This window comes from Phycomyces blakesleeanus (assembly GCF_001638985.1).
Source record: "Phycomyces blakesleeanus NRRL 1555(-) unplaced genomic scaffold PHYBLscaffold_37, whole genome shotgun sequence".
In the NCBI taxonomy this organism is placed as follows: domain Eukaryota; kingdom Fungi; phylum Mucoromycota; class Mucoromycetes; order Mucorales; family Phycomycetaceae; genus Phycomyces; species Phycomyces blakesleeanus.
This window is the reverse complement of record NW_017265167.1, coordinates 350,567-367,670: the sequence shown is the minus strand read 5'-3', so window position 1 is coordinate 367,670 and position 17,104 is coordinate 350,567. Positions and strand designations below refer to the sequence as shown.

The following is a 17,104-nucleotide window of genomic DNA, read 5'->3' as shown; positions in this document are numbered from 1 at the left end:
GATCCCTGATGCTTGACCTGGACGGAAGGCACTAGAAGCATATAAAAGTCAATGATTATATGCTCATCGAGTCTTGTTGTACCTGTGGCCCTGGATGGAAACCTGTTCTTGATTGCTTCACCTTGCCTGAAAAGTCCCTACAGAAATATCAAAGACAGTGAATGATTAATCAACGAGCCTTTATATACCTGTAGGCCTGGATGGAGATCTTATTTTTTATCGTTGACCTTGTTTGTCAAAAGACTAGACAAATATAATCTTCACAATGTGTGTCTTTGATGAATATCATATACTCCTTGAAATATAGTAAGTCCTGTCAGTTTATCTCTTGTTTCTGAGTGTGAATAGGCTTTGGATGGATTGATGGTCAAACCAGTGTTGGACCTCAGTATTTCATTTTTGCTGTGTACTGGTTTTGACGTATTGTCTTATATCTTGCTACTGACTGTTTTACATATGATAAAATCCTGAGATTTGACTAGCAAAATGGATTTGTATTGGTCATGATTCGTCTTTAACGTCTATGTTGATTAAAGCAGTTTGTGAGAGAGCAGTAAAGAAGTGTATAAAGTATTAATAGTATGTGGAAGAGAGTTGTTTTGACGCGTTCTGTTTGGATAGGTGTTTTTTTTTATAAAACTCATGACGTCTCAATCATGAGTTGCTGTTCTTTTTTATTATTTTTATTATGATAGTTTGATAATATATTATAAAATTCGGTTTTTTTCTTATTCCTTTTTCGGTTTTCTTTTATCTTTTAGCCTTGACAGCATGTATATATTATTACTATTTTACTTCTTTATTTAATATCTATGCTTAAAATATGGGTTTTGGGTTTTAAAGAAGTATCACTTATATTCTGAAGGACGTGCTGTGCAGGCCCTTGTTTTACTTTTTGTTTTTTTTCTTTTGCCTCTTTTTTTGTTTTAGTTCTTTTTATGTCACATAAGGTCCGTGCTGTCCGTGCAGCATCACATGTGTCATGGGGCTTAGAGGAGCATAGTAGCAATAGTGGTCCAGACTTTACTTTAGCATGAAAACATTTAAATGATGTCTTCCGATTGGTGGACTATATGCATGTCAAATTATTCAGTTGCTATGGACCCCCATCCCCTTTTTTATTCTACTTTCTGTTGTGATTCTGTTAACAAGGCTTATGCTTTTGAACAGCCACTTGTCGAGACACTATATATGCCTCTGTGTTCATTTTAGCTGTACTACTGATATACAAAGTATTAATCGGCTAGACGTTAAACTACAATAAAGAAGTGTAAAGTTGTGTTGATTATAAAGCTTTAATTAAAGTCTTGTGTATATTTATTTGTTTGTTTTCTTGTTTGTTTGTTTCACATGCTGTGACTTTATTAGTTTAAGAAGCACCCCCGAAAAAAATTGCTGCTTATATCTTTTCTTTTCTTTCGTGTGAAAGACTTCCATTTTTCTTCTAGCTTTTTCACCAGTGTCTTGAGTTAATAAACACAAAGTGTAGGAATACTTTCTTGAAATAAAAGTACTTTCAGTGCTTCAGTATGAAGGGATTGACAGCCTGACTATTGAAAGTCGTTGGTACCTCAAGTTAAAGCATCGTTCTTAGAGTAAAATAAAAGTAAAAAGAAGAACAGGGTCTAGCCTAGTGTTTGTCAATCGACCTTGGTTTGTACTACTTTATAAACCAATCATAATCCAACCGAGAAATTAATACAGAATAACCCAACTGCCTGAAACACTTTACATTTATATGTGTTCAAATATACACCATTCTATCGATAATTATAATTATTTATATAAGTTACATTATACACCATGAAAAAGTAGTGGTGCTTGCAATTGTGCTAGCCTGGTCACAGATAGATCAAGCTAGTAAAATGGCTATTACATATATATAAATCACCTTTTAAAGGCTCTGCTTATTTACTATTTTTTTCTGTTATTGCTCAGACTGACTGACGGCACAATATGAAAGCAAAGAGACAATCTACTGCTACTGAACGTATAGGTTTTGTTTGGTTGGGAGCAAGACGCTATCGATTACTAATTATCGATTTATAGAATCTAGTGCTTTTGATATTTTGCGCTTGTATACCAAACTCAACTGGATGCACGAATAACCTAGAAATAATACTCTGTTGGATTAAAGGCTTTGATTTATAACTTTTGTTTTGTAATACAATATAATGCGCTACAGTACTGTATAGTATGATTCCACTTATTACTTTGAGGTTCATAGTCTAGCTTTGGTTCGCTTGAGACTATTTTAGTTTGAAGCACGGAGCCTTTGTATAAATGAACCTTTTCTATGGTCGATTAAATATGAGTGTACTGGAAATGATATTTTTTAAGATTTCTACAAGCATATGCAAATGCACACCAATGGTAATCATAGCTTTTCAATTATAGAAAATTAAAAATCGAATCAAATAAGCAATGTTTTTTTTTTGGCTTTAAGTAACCTGGTGAGACACATTGTGATCCACCTCTTCGAGGTTTATTATATTACAATTACTCGAATGTTGATCAAAATATCCGATTTTTTCACTCTCAAAAAGCATAGAACCCTGAAATTCGGGAAGCTTGCACCACTTCAATAAGCTCTTTAAGTGCCCAATAGCAAAAATACGAGTTGTTTCTAAAAGTACAATTTTTTTTAGTTGAATACATAAACCAGACACTCCAAAAGGCATCAATTTGGAGTGTTCAAAAGTTAGAGATATTTTTTTTAAAGAAAAGAGAATATTATTTAGCATAAGAGACATTATAGAATAGCTATATATCTATATATGCTCTACATAACAGAATATCAGCTTGTATAAACGTTTATATGAAGAAAGCCGTCCTATATTCTGACATTACAAGCATACGCTGGAAGCAAAGAGTGGAGTACAAATAAAGCCACAATTTTTTTTTTTAAAAAAAAAAGGTTTACAAAAACATTACTAGTAAAGTTACTAAACTTTTTTACCTGTTTAAAAATGCTTATAAATTATATATATATATAATAAAAGAAGCAAGTTATTTAGCACTCATTTTTGTTTGAGTATTTCCTTGCTGCTCACACTGGTCGGTCTCATATTATTTCCTTCTATATCCCAATTTTGATTTGTAATTATTACTATTCACTTTTGTATGTATATATGTAGGCTTCCTTGCTTATTTTTAAAATTATTGTAGCCCCTAATTTTATAGTCGATCCATTCACAAAATGTGTTACTTATTACAAAAAAATGGTCAAAAACAAAATACCTCTTTATATACAAAAGATCCTTTCAATTTCTTATGAGAGCATATCTCAATAGGCATTATAAATATTTTTCAATGTATTTATACTTCTCTTATATTTACCAACATAGTATCATTGAATTGGATGTAATATGCTCATTTAAATACACGTTTAAGTAAATATAGTCAATTAATCTAATGAAGTGGAATATAACGAGAATAGTAGCAATAAATGATGAAAAGCTATTAAAATACTAGACGGAAGTAGTGGCAATATAATATAAAAAGAAGCAAGATATGTATATATTTTTTATTCGTTTAAAGACGCATTAAAATATTTGGTCTGTGTTTTTAGACAAAAAGTCCAAAGTCTTTCTTCTTCTTACTCGATTTGCTTCTGCAATCTCGACACTTGTTTCCTCGCTTACAGAATGAACAACTGCCTACTCCTTGATGCAATTGACAATTCTTTTACGTCTGTTAAAGAATTGTCGATCATCGTTTCTCCATGCAACACCATACCTCGTCTCTTTCTCCTGTACCGAGACACAATCAGAAAGCCACACATACTACTCCCTCCACAAATCCGTTACTGTCTGTACACCTCTGCTCATTCTATACCTAGCAGGTGTGGCTGGCTGCTGGGAACTGCTTCCAGAACTGTGCACTTGGGGCGGGAATGGTGCCATGTTCATTGGTGGGACACCAGCTCTTTCCCCTCCATCTTCTTGGAAGAATCTAAGGGAGATTCTCCCAGACACCAAATCATTGATCTGCTGTGAGGGAGCACCGTACCCAGTTGTCATTGCGCTCATATATCTGGAGATATCGCTCTGCATATCTGCCAACTTTCTAACCATCAGAGGCATTGCCCTCTGCAGAAGCACATCCGCAGGCTCAATATCTGTCTCGATGAAAGTATCAACTGATCTAAAACATTGACATGTAAATATATTAGAGCTATGTATTTTTGTCATGGCATTGTATTTTTTCTTACCTTTTAAATTCCATGTATTATGGATCATCGAATATAGCATGCAACCACAATGGATGCCCTGGAGTTTTTCTCATCATTAGCACAGAATCCTGAAGAAAAGTGATTCTTAATTGCTTCAGAAGCTCCAGGAATCCATGTGCGGCTGCTGTCTACTGGCAAACACCAGACGAGATCCTGTCGTATCAGAAGTCAACCATTGGGAACACCTTGCGCTGGAGCGACTCCGATGACTTTACCTGGGCTCTTGGCAGGTAAAACCAGCCCTCGCTCGAAGGGAATCCAGCCATTGTACGCATGGCACCTCTTGGCAGATTTGTAAGGTAGGCACCATTCATTGTGCTGCTGTTCCAACGGTCTTGTCTTCTTATATCGGCTTCATCGGCACCACTCATATCGGCCATTCTTGCAGATGATCCTCGGGCAGGATGGGTCTTCGCCGTGGGCACAATTCCACACGCTTTGAAAGCTCTGTTTATTGCTTCAAGGTGGGTGGAGTATGTCATTTCTCTGGTCGAATCCTGGCCAGATCGCAGCAACTTGTGGCTGAACCAACTATCCGATGTCTCAATGGAAGGAAAGGATTCCCCATCGACATGCCATCTCCAAAAGAAATAGAATCCAAGTGCTATAAACAGGTAGATGTCGACTTTGGTGTTTCTCAGATACGCTGCAAGCTCAACTCGCCCAAACTGGTTTGTTTTTCCCTGCTTCAAGGTCAGGATAAAAGCGGGGCATTCGGATGGCTCTTCACGATCCAATATGACAGTTTGAAGATCGGCGAACTCGGCCTTTCTGGCAGGTTCGCCACGCAGCATACAGAAATGAGACAGGAGAAAAGACACCGCATTTCTCAAATCTCCTCCACTTGATCGGGAGAAGTAATAGCTAACGATGCTAGAAATATCGGTCTCTTTTTTATAGCCATCCACCATAGTTCCTAGACCACGGTCCTGGTTTTCGGCACGGTGGACATGCTCGTCGTTAAACTTCATATTATCCAACAATTGGATATAGGCCTTGCGTGGATGAGGCTGGTTGTTTACACCGATCTTGACTTGCTGCTGGTACATGTTCACAATTGCAGCAAGGTAAGCCATTGCAGTACCACACTTGATTGTTCGTTCAGTATTTCGTCTGTGGGTTCGGTTGACGCCCTAATAGAAAAAAAAATCAATTTTATTACTTACAAGATATATTTCCAAACAGCAGCAAAAAACTTACTCAATCTTTAAGAAACAAATGGAGTTTATCCCCATATACGGTGTAGCTAGTTTCGAGGAGAATGCTCGAGAAAGCTTTGTCGCCCCAATCTTTGTACTCCTTTTGCTTAGAAGCATAGCTTTTTTTGTGTTTTCAGGTCTGTTGACTTCAGCTTCACAAGAAGTAGACACCTGGGCCTCAACCATTCTAACTTTTACATCAGAAGTTGCGGCGGAATAGGGGAAAGAATTCGAGCTCATTTCGAATAGATATTAAAGGATCTAGAAAGGTAAAAAAAAAAGTTGCACTTTTACATGCTACTTATACTGAATTTTTGTCAAAGATTGTCAGTAACGACAAATCGGGTCCTTGAAAGTAATGTACTCACATCTAAAACATTACTTTCAAATACTAATTACGCTCAAACCACTTCTCTTGTAACATTACCAATCAGCGTAAACATAGATTAGATCTTAGCTGGAAATGGTAAACAAATATCCTTAGAGCTTGATCATAGAAAGATATTGAAAACTTCTTTAATAAAGAAATATATCCTTAATTTTTTTCTTTTGTTTCTACCTTTGTATATTGCTTAGACTGATTCTTGACAGCAATTTTATGAATTTTAATGCTTAATAAAGTGTGAATAAAAGGGCTTTCAATAGTAAATATGTTGTTAAATTATATATATGGCAAAAAGTCAAGAAGTACTCAATAAAAAAATCCCCTTCTTGGCCAAGGTGTTAAATAACATGTTTATCAATATTATACCAGCTTTTCAGATGTGTGTAAGAAGATAGATTATTGAATAAAGTCTTTATTATGCAGTGTATAACATGTGAATATGAAAAAATAATCATGGTGACCTTCATTGAAAATAATTTGTTATTTTCGGGTGGGTACCAGAAATAATGACTGTTATTACAGCTCCGGTAATTATAAGCGGGTGACCAGAAAAATCTTTCAAAATCCTCATCCCTTGATAAAGACCATATTGATATCCAATAAGGTTATATTCAAGGCTTTGCTCAAGTGTACAAAATCCAAACCATGTCTCGTTTTCTGTGATTTCTACACTTTACACTTCTATTGTACTCATCCAAAAATGTTCAAGCTCCAATAATCATCAGGGCACACGCGATTTTTTTTTCTTCTTTATTTCTACATTCCTTTTGAAACACTACAAAACAAGCTTATGTCTCCTTCTTTTGTTTCTAATGCGTGCCTGGAAGATCTCTTTATGCACAGTTGTTTGCTGTAGATGACGTAATAAGTTTATTTTCTTATTTATCTTTTTGCCTTGCACACCAAGCAAAATTCTTGCCAGAGAAATCGCTATCAGACTTCTTGATTCAGAATCACAAATAAACTATACATCGTCTTTATGCTATAGATCTTCCGAATATTGACTGAATAAGATAAAACTCTCTGCTTTTCTCTTTTTATCATCATCATATCGTGAAGGAATACATTATAGCCGCTATCACCATCTTTTTGGAATGTAAAAACATAATGTCGTATTTTCATCATTTCATTTTGCAAAAAGAAAGAAGGACAAGAATATTGTTGTGATATAAAAAAAGAGGGATGTATTTATATGGAAAGTTCCACCGTTTTATACATGTCTTTACGTACGCAAAGAAACATGCCATATTCAATTTTAGACACTAAAGAATTCCAACACATATACGCCTACAAAATACAACCTCTTCCAATCAAAGATATTCCCTTCACAGTATCTATTAAACTTTAAATGCAAACCTTTTCACTTTTATTGATTTTGACATTTGGTGCGTATTTTGTAGCATTTGTTGATTCTTAATAATAATGATAATAAAGAAACAGTAATTCGGATTAGATTTATTTGTGTAAATATATATATCATCAGTGTATGATAGTTTTTTAATACTATAAGAAGTTGTGCATTTGTGTGCGAGTGTGTTCCTGTCATCTCTTGATGGCTTGGGTACTTTATAATATATTTGGAGAATGCTGTTCTGTACGACTTTTTCTCATATATATATTGATTACTGTCACTCTAGATCAAATTAAATTGTCATTCACAATATGTGTATAAGTAAGTGTGTACGTGTGCTCACTGCTAGTCGATGAGAAAAAGTCACCACAAGTCCCATCTCAGCCAATGGTCTGGGATTTAAATTTCAGATATTTCCCCACGGTCTATGTGTGTGTGTGTATGTATGTTTTATGTGTGCCATCAAATGAAATTATGTTCCTTTTTTTTTTTGGCGCCTCTGTTCCCCACAAATACAGAGCCCAATCCCTTATAAAAATCTTTCTTTTTACCTTGTTAATTATTATTGGCTTTATTTATTTATTTTTGTTCTCACGGGCCCGATAATAATAAAATGACCTTTTCAACTACCAACAAGACTGATGCCCTATCAACTACACCAAAATGTCTGTGGACTCCTTCAAACGTGAGTCAAACAGAGATGGACAAGTTCCGCAAACATGTCAATAGCAAGTACAATCTCAAGCTGGGTAAGAATCAAACAAAGCAATCATATATAAATATATATAAATATCAATCAACCCATACCATCTCTGTCTATCTGTTTAAGCCGACTACACTGAGCTCTGGAAATGGTCAGTTACAAAGATCGATGCCTTTTGGTCAACTGTGTGGGAGTACACCGGCATAATCTCCAGCCAACCTGCAACCCAAGTGATCGATTTATCTGTGCGAATGGATGCTATCCCAGAGTGGTTCAAGGGTGCCAGGCTCAATTTTGCAGAGAACCTGTTATGGTGCAGAGATCCAAAAAAGATAGCAATTATTGCTGCAGGTAAAGAAGAAGAAGAAGAAGAAGAAGAAAAGATTCTTTGATTTCTGTATTACTGGCTAGTAAGAGTATCAATAGAATCAAGATATTTAACAGTACACTTTAGGTGAAGGACATCCACCCGAGCCAATGAGCTACGAGAAACTCTATGAGAATGTTCTCCAGTGTGCTGAAGCTATGAAGAGTTTTGGTGTCAAGACTGGGGATCGGGTTGCTGCTTATATTCCCAACTGTCCTGAAGCTATCATTGCCATGTTGGCTGCCACAAGTCTTGGCGCAATCTGGAGGTAAATAAATAAATTTATATTAAGGAAAAGAAGAAAGAAGAGAGAGAGAAAGAAAGAAAGAAAGAAAAAAAGATTATCAATCAGTCTATCTGTGATGATACTAAAGATCTCCGTCTTTTTATATACGTATATAAAATAATACATCTTGCTTGGATAATAGTTCTACCTCCCCAGATTTTGGTACCACTGTAAGTATATACACAAAAGATCAATTCAATACAAGCTTAAACTAATATATAAATTTGCAAATCTTGCTATTTTCTATATATAATAAAATAAGGGTGTATTGGATCGATTTTCTCAAATCAAACCAAAAATCTTGTTCTCGGTCAATGCCGTATACTACAACGGCAAGACGTTGGATCACACAGTAAAGCTAAACACAGTTGTCAAAGGTAATATATATCATTTATTTATTTCTGTTGATACAAATACTTACTATTATTATTCAATAGACCTTCCGTCAGTGGAAACCGTCGTAGTGATTCCTTTTATCAAAGATTTTGTTGGCCAGCCTGTTCAAAAGAGGTATTTATTGATTGGTTACAATATAAGGGCTGTGATGTAGTTCAATAAATAATTTCTCTCTATTTTTGGATAGTCAATCCTGGGATCAGTTTCTGAGCAAAGTACCCAAGTCTGCCTTGCCCAAGAAGATCTCCTTTGCCCAATTACCATTCAACCACCCGGCATTTATTCTCTTTAGCTCAGGTACGACTGGATTGCCAAAATGCATCGTTCACTCTGGTCCTGGTCTTCTTCTGCAGTTGAAGAAAGAGCATGTTTTGCATGGAAACATGCATGCAGATGATGTATTCTTTTACTACACTACCACTGGATGGATGATGTGGAACTGGCTGGTCGGTGCTCTCGGAATTGGGGCCACAATTGTTCTTTGGGATGGAAGTCCATTCAAACCTGCTCCGATTTCACTCTGGAAACTTGTTGATCAATTAAAGTAAGTCGACCAGAAACAAACAAAAGAAAGTGTGTTCGATTAATATTTGATATAATGATAATAATTTATAGAATAACTCACTTTGGTACTTCTGCAAAGTATATCCAATCTCTTCAAGAAGCAAAGATCTCACCTAGTAAGCTTTACAAATATGCTCAGTCTATAAATATGTATTTAAATTATCTGTAGAAACCGAGTGTAAACTCGATTCTCTCAAGGTGGTTTATTCCACTGGTTCGCCATTGAAGCCCGAAAGTTTTGATTATGTTTATGAGCACATCAAGAAAGATATTATGCTTGGAAGTATAACTGGTGGTACCGATATCTCTTCTCTTTTTGCTGGTCACAATTCTGCTCTTCCTGTTTACAGAGGCGAGATCCAATGTATCTGCCTTGGAATGAAGATTGAAGCTTGGGCTGACACAAGTAAGATTTGATATATGTATATGTATATGTATATGTATATGTACTCTATCATCTTTAACTATCTTATTTTTTTAGATAAGCCTGTTTATGCTCAATCGGCTGATCTTGTATGCACCGAACCTTTTCCTTGTATGCCTGTGTATATGTACCAGGATCCCGAAAGAACAAAATACAGAAACGCTTATTTTGATGTCTATGACAATGTGTGGTATCATGGTGATTTTGTCTGGATTAATCCCAAGACAGGAGGTGTTGTAATGCTTGGTCGTTCAGACGGAACCCTGAACCCTGCTGGTGTACGATTTGGTAGCGCAGAGATCTACAATGTGGCCGATCATTTTGCGAACCATGGCATTGAAGACACTCTGTGTGTGGGACAGAAGATTAAGGACCAAGATGACGAGAGAGTTGTACTGTTTTTGAAGATGAAAACTGGGGTTGTCTTGACAGAAACTTTGGTCAAGGATATCAAGACCAAGATTCGATTTGAGTTGAGTCCTCGTCATGTTCCAGCATTTATTCTGCCAATTGAAGATATTCCCGTAAGTGAAAACAAACAATATTCTTCTTAGATCCAATACATGTGTGTAAGTTTCCAAGATATTAATTATATTATTATTATTCTTTTAAAAAAAAGTATACTATTAATGGAAAGAAGGTCGAGGTTGCCGTAAAGGTAAGCAATACATAGTCAAGTTTGTAAAAGGGAAAAGAAATCATTTTTAAACTATTTTGTATGATATGTAGAAAATTCTCTCTGGTCAAACTATCACTCCTACTGGCACTTTGGTAAACCCTAAAAGTTTGGAGCTTTATTACAACATCCCTGCACTAAAGCAGTAGAAAAATACAAGTGAAAAATAAAAGAAGAAAAAACATTGATAGACCAAAATCATCTATCTACATGCACTCATTTGTAATAGATGAGTAGAAAAATTTTGGTTTCTAAAAAGAGGTATTGATATCAATACTTTTTACGTTTTCAATAATAATACTAATAAATAATATACAGGCCCATACCAATGGCTATCATAATTTCTATACACATTATACCAAATCAATCTAGAATAAAAGCCTCTTGAACTCCTAAATATTAATCTATCCAAGTTTGCTTAATACACATTGTATTACTGAAAGCATATTTATCTTAAGTAGATAAGTTATTATATACTTTGAAGAATTGTTTAATAAAAATGGATCATTTTGATCAAAATGAGCAAGTTAAACGCAGAAAATCAGACATAAACCCAAATCAGTTAAGCAAAAAGCTTTTAGTAGTATAAGTAACATAACTAGGCACATTACGATCCACCATTTAAAAGTTATTTTAAATCGATTGCTCAAATATTGATTAAAACATCCCATTTTTTCACTACAAAAACCATTTACTAATGGTTTTTGGCTATTTGCACCAAAAGTCCATTTTTGATGCCACTTTTTCTTCAGGGCAACATCTGAAAAAAAATCGATTTTTTTTGTTTTTTCTCTATTAAGTAAAGTTGTGTAAAACGTAAATCTATTACGGCTAGTACTTGTTTGACTAGTAGCAGACAGATATTCGTAGAGATATCAATAGGTTTAAAAACGAGGGTTTTGCTATTTCCACCACCACAAGATGTTGTTTAACTGTCCGACGTCAAAAGTGTGTGGCCCGAGAGTTATTATCACTGTGTGTATTAATGCTGTAATCAGACCAGACTTGATAAATAGACAGACAGACAGACAGACAGACAGACAAAATAAAATGGACTTTACAATGGGCTAATGGTCATGTCAATCGAACAATTGATCATTTTAAAAGCAGTTTAATTTAGTCTAATGAGTCTAGATGCCTGGTATACAATATTGTAATCGTTGCAGATGCTCTTGTAACCATAGGCCATTGTTAAGCATCATTTCAATTCAATTCAATTCAATTCAATCGTTTTATTTTTACTTTATTTTACTAATTATTATATAATGCTTTATGCGAGACATTCTCAGCAAGACTTAAGATTCAAAATACTTAAAGATTAAGAAAAAGAAATAAGAAAGACTCAATAATATTCTGAACTCATCTGACTCATACAACAGAAACACCAACACCACCATCGCAAAATAAGCAGTTCTCAAAAGTTGTCTAATCATTAAATTGACTCCATCTTGAGATTTGTTTTAAATTTATTTGCTCTTCCTTGTGTGTATAATATCTTGATTAGATTTGGGGTTTGGCATAGTCTTTAATTTATAAAATGTATTCAAAAAACATTGCTCTTTATATCTATATATACTAAACCCGTAAAGTTGAATAATTGTTGAAACAAATAAAGACTTTTTTACAGAAAGTATTAAAGCAATGACGCTTTTATGGGTCATTTGTTCAAAGCCTTGTAGTTTTGATAAAATGATAATAATAAATATAAGACGGGGAGGGAAAAGTTAGAAAAAGAGAAAAAAAAAAAGGCACATACATATTAAGCATGCCTTTCCAGATTATTATTATGATGATCCATTTATCATTTGTTCTCCACTTCCTTTTAGTTATTGTTCTCTTTTGCAATTCACTACAAACATGATGATTTTGCTACTCTTTTTTGTTTTTTTGAGAAATATATATTTATTAAAATTATACATATAAATCTTTATTTGTTTGTTTCTTTGGTTTAGACGCTGGTAAGGACAGGGGGCTCAACGAACTCCTTGGAGATCTTGGCACCGACATCGGAATCACCGGCAGAGGCACCACCGTGGAGAGCCAAGAGGGCAGAGACATCGAACTTGGGTGCCTTGAGGATCTTGACCTTGCGGGTGTAGGTGTTCTGGAGGGGGTAGATACCGTGGCAAGCCTTCTCGATGCGGACAGCGATGGAGTCCTGAGCGGAAGCAGAGGCAGAAGAGGTAACCTTGGCAACCAACTCCTTCAAGTCGCAGACGACAGCCTCCTCAGACATGATCTCGAACATCTTCTTGCGAATCTGACGGATCTGGGCGGACTGAGCGTAGGTGGTCTTCTTGACCTGGTTGCGGCGGCGGGCAGTGAAGGCAACGGTGAAGATACGGACGAGGTAACCGTCGGTGGTCTTGACATCAACGAAGGCCTCGATGAGAGTCTGCCACTTCTTGACCATGGAGCGGAGCTTGTCGGTGGTCATGTCCATGCCGTAGAAGTTGGTGAGGAGGTTCTTACCCTGGATCTCATCAACCTTGAGCTGGATCTTGCGGAAGGAGCGGGTCTCATCCTTGGCGAGGTCACCGAGGGAGAGCTCGAGAACGCGACCATCGAGGGAGTCGTTGGCGTTACGGAGACCCTGGGTGCGGTTGACGAGAGTCTTACCGGCCTGGCGAACCTCGAACATGGAGGGGGCCTTGATATCATACCAATCCTTACGGGTGAAGGGGTCAACGCTAATTAAAAGAAAAAGATAAGTGTGAATTTGATTGTTCTCTGATTTTCTGGCATTTTTTCTACGTCTTTTTTATAAAAAGAAAGAAGTATAACGTGTATGTGTATACAAAGAAAAGAAAGTTGTCGCTATCGTGGTATTGTATATAGTTGTTTCTCGGTAGTATGTAGTTGTAGTAAGTGCTTTGATTGAATATCTGTTTGATTGATAAAAGTCGAACTGTCCAAAGGTATTGTGCATATGTGTGTATGTATTTTTGGGTTTTTGGTTGTTGATGGTTTTTTGTAGTTGGTGGTTATGGTGGTGGTGATCATAGTCGTGTAATGATTAAATTATACATATTCTTCACTCGTTTTCTATACTCATTTCCTTCTTTTGTTTTTTTTTTGGATTGCGTAGGATATACATTTATGTATATATATATGGTCTTTCTAAATTGATATAAAAGAAAACCAGGTATGCATATTATATTTATACTGTAACGTTTACTTACACCTTCTTCTTCAAACCCTTCTTTCCCTTGCTAAGACGCCTATAGACAATGAATAATTGTTTATGTTATACATAGATTAGTAAACTTGATATAAATTCTGCCCCACCAACACACACAAAGACACAAAAAGATTCCTTTATTTATTTCAAAAAATCAACTTACTTGTTCTTGCCAACAGCTATAAGTCATCAAGTGATATATTTAAGTGTACATAAAATGAAATGGTCAAGTAAGTAATTCATTCTAGTGTATTCTCGAATTATTCGGATATATGGATGGATGGATCGTGTGTTCTAGAAACCTACCCATGGTGTAGGATGGATGATGTTAAAAGGAGGATGGATGGGTTGCCGAGGTTTGGATAGAATAAAGCTACAACGCTTGCTGCTACGTATTTCATATCCCGACCATCCGACTACAAGCTAAAAAAAAATTGTTTAAAAAAATAAATAAAAATAAAGTAAATTATGTTTCTAATAAATAGATAAATTAATTAACTGATTGGTGAATTAAGCAAAAGAAGATAAAATTCTGGTTTGTAGTAATGAAAGGGTAAGTATTTGGCGTATTAATGGTGTTGTTCTTGCTGCTTAAAGAATAGAAGCATTTTCAATGAATTTATTTATTATTTTCTCAAATAATTTTTTTTTGCTATTTTTGTTATTTTATAATATAAAATATACATAAAAAAAATGAAAATATATGAATCTTATTTCGAAACCAAATAGACAAAAACTTTGCCAAACCAAGCTCTTTCACGTGACTTGGGTCTTGTTCCTCATTTTTCGCATAAAGAAGCACAAATATGATCTCCGAAATGTCTGGAATTTGATTTACTTTCCTTACGTCATCCAGGAAACAATGCGTCACCAGAGTCTGAGCTTACCAATTATTTTTTTTTTATAATAGCTTTCTTTGTCTATTTATACTATACAATGCATACATATACACATACACTACGCATTTACACGCACTACGCGCACTACGCGCTACAACTACACACAATATACGCATGCACGCACGCACGCACACACTCAAATATATAAATTATAAATTTCAAGCTTTATTACAAATCCAAGCCCCACACATTTATATACGTACATAATACTTTTATATATAATTAGATATATAATTTATCTTATTTTTATAATAGCAAAAAATAGTAATACCAGTAATAATAATTTATTTGCTGGAATATTGTAATCTTTAATATTTTTTTTTCATTCTTATTTTTGTTTTTTGTTTTCTTCTTTCTATTACCAAACCAAATTAATAATATAATATATATATATATATAAAATGCCTTTGCATCCTACTGTTCTCTGGGCTCAAAGAAATGACCTCCTCTACTTGACTGTTGAGTTGTCAGATATCAAGGTAAAGAAGAAGCAAAAAGAAAAAAAAGAAACTGGCGAAAGAATTATGGTTCTCTCTGTATATAAATATACTTCTTTTATTTCATTCTTTTTATTTTGTTTTGTTTTGTTTTGTTTTGTAATGCACATAATTTGAGATGAAATCAAATGAAGTGTATATATAATTACGCGTCATCTACATCAAAAGAGTTTGAAAGATGAAATATTGATTGACAAATTTCTAACAATACATAATACGTACATTTCTATTGTGTTTGTTTGTTGTATATAATCATATAAAACAGACTCCTCAGATCAACATCCAGCCCACCAAGTTCTCTTTCAAGGGAAAGGGTGAGAAAGAACAAAACGAATATGAGGCTGAAATTGAGTTCTTTGGCGAAATTGACGTCGAGGTAAAAAATATATAAAAAAAAAACTTAATTTTAATTGAACCTAATATAATGTAATGTAATATTGTTTTTAATCGTTGGTCTATTGGTATTATTTTCTTTTATATAGAAATCCAAGCAGCACTTGACACCTCGCAACCTCTTGTTGGTTCTTTACAAGAAGGAAGAAGGTTTCTGGCCTCGTCTCCAGAAGGGCTCCAAGCTCAACTTTGTCAAGGTCGACTTCACACGGTGGAAGGATGAGGATGATGATGAAGAAGAAGAGCCTGCTATGCCTGCCGGTATGGAGGGTATGGGTGGCATGGGTGGTGGAATGGAGGGTATGGGCGGCATGGGCGGCATGGACTTCTCTAGTCTTTTGGCCCAGGCTGGTGCTGGTGGACAGATGGGTGGCATGGACAACTTGGTAAGCTTTATATCTATATTTATATTTAATTGTTTGTTATAATTTATTAATTATTGACATTTTTTTGTTCTCTTCTATGTAGCCTGAAGATGATGAGGACAGCAGTGATGAAGAGGAGGCTCCCAAGAAGTAAATGTTACTTATAATTATAATAATAATAATAAATATAATAATTTTATAGTAAAAAGAAAAGAAAAGAAAAACTATCTAGAAAAAAAGGTTCTTTTTTTTGCCTGTTTTTTTTGTGCGTATGTGTGTGTGTGTATTTTTTTTCTTGAAGTTGTAAAATAAAAATAAATAGAGAATAAGAGGGAGGATGTTTGAGAACTATCTCTTTAATTTTTCAATACATAATAATAATTAACATTACCGTAGTGTAGTTGTTGTATAGTGTAGTGTGTATTTAGGGATATTCAATTGTAACAACAATGGCATTTGTCCAGAGTCAAAATCATTTCGCTCTCTATTAACCAAAAGGCTGGTATTTGGTTATTTGAGAGTCGATATGACTTGGATCAGGTACAACATTACTCTTCTTTTGCCCTGTATATCTATATCTATATACAAAAGTCTAAACCTGTCCTTTTCCTTAAAATAATACTAATTGTATTTGTACTAGTATCAGTAGTGGTAGTAAGTAATTTAATCATATCATATCATAATGACTGTAGCAACCATACTTTACAAAAAACAAAAAAAAAAAGTACAACCCAAAATCAGACTAGAATTTGCTAGTTGTTTTTTCTTTTCTTGATGACATAAGGGAGGGTAGTCAATTGATGTTAGTAAGTTATCTATTGAGATTGTAATCGTTAGTATGATTATTTTTTCTCGCCTAATTATTAAATGTTTATTTATTTATTTATTTAATTGTATGCTAGTCTAAAAGCCATATTTTATATATACACATTTATACAATGTATTTTGTGTTTTTGATAATAAAGTAATAATCATAGACCGTCTTAAGAGCTTCTCTTTTTTTTTATATTCTTTTTAATAGACTCGTTATATCTCCCCTCCACAACCTACCTTCCTTTCGACTATAAAAGGTGTATATATTATATAGACATAGTGAAGCAATGTCTTTTAATCCTTGGTATCTCAAAGAAGTATATTGAATTATATTATATAATATACTATAGTATAAAATTATATAAAATAAG

The 17,104-nt window shown here is 34.7% G+C and overlaps 4 protein-coding genes across 4 annotated transcripts; 2 read left to right on the top strand and 2 right to left on the bottom strand.

Moving 5' to 3' along the window:
- Positions 1–2,441: 2,441 nt before the first annotated feature.
- On the bottom strand, positions 2,442–5,673 carry PHYBLDRAFT_175401 (hypothetical protein; the record flags this gene model as incomplete). The annotated part of the gene is made up of 4 exons (XM_018437478.1): positions 2,442–2,591; positions 2,960–2,972; positions 3,838–4,146; positions 5,435–5,673. The coding sequence occupies 4 exons, from the start codon at positions 5,671–5,673 to the stop codon at positions 2,442–2,444; spliced, it is 711 nt and encodes a 236-aa protein (XP_018284383.1).
- Positions 5,674–7,737: 2,064 nt separating this feature from the next.
- Positions 7,738–10,799, top strand: PHYBLDRAFT_128652 (hypothetical protein). The gene is made up of 12 exons (XM_018429230.1): positions 7,738–7,918; positions 7,999–8,223; positions 8,327–8,507; positions 8,668–8,695; positions 8,788–8,902; positions 8,963–9,035; positions 9,109–9,465; positions 9,537–9,601; positions 9,655–9,891; positions 9,967–10,433; positions 10,529–10,567; positions 10,639–10,799. The coding sequence occupies exons 1-12, from the start codon at positions 7,783–7,785 to the stop codon at positions 10,732–10,734; spliced, it is 2,019 nt and encodes a 672-aa protein (XP_018284382.1). The 5' UTR covers positions 7,738–7,782; the 3' UTR covers positions 10,735–10,799.
- Positions 10,800–12,533: 1,734 nt separating this feature from the next.
- On the bottom strand, positions 12,534–13,956 carry PHYBLDRAFT_57908 (hypothetical protein; the record flags this gene model as incomplete). Its single annotated transcript, XM_018440263.1, has 3 exons — positions 12,534–13,275; positions 13,768–13,806; positions 13,952–13,956. The coding sequence occupies 3 exons, from the start codon at positions 13,954–13,956 to the stop codon at positions 12,534–12,536; spliced, it is 786 nt and encodes a 261-aa protein (XP_018284381.1).
- Positions 13,957–15,066: 1,110 nt separating this feature from the next.
- PHYBLDRAFT_183927 (hypothetical protein) lies at positions 15,067–16,123 on the top strand (the record flags this gene model as incomplete). The annotated part of the gene is made up of 4 exons (XM_018438858.1): positions 15,067–15,144; positions 15,428–15,538; positions 15,645–15,941; positions 16,024–16,123. 4 exons carry the CDS (start codon positions 15,067–15,069, stop codon positions 16,072–16,074), a joined length of 537 nt encoding a protein of 178 aa, XP_018284380.1. The 3' UTR covers positions 16,075–16,123.
- Positions 16,124–17,104: the final 981 nt, after the last annotated feature.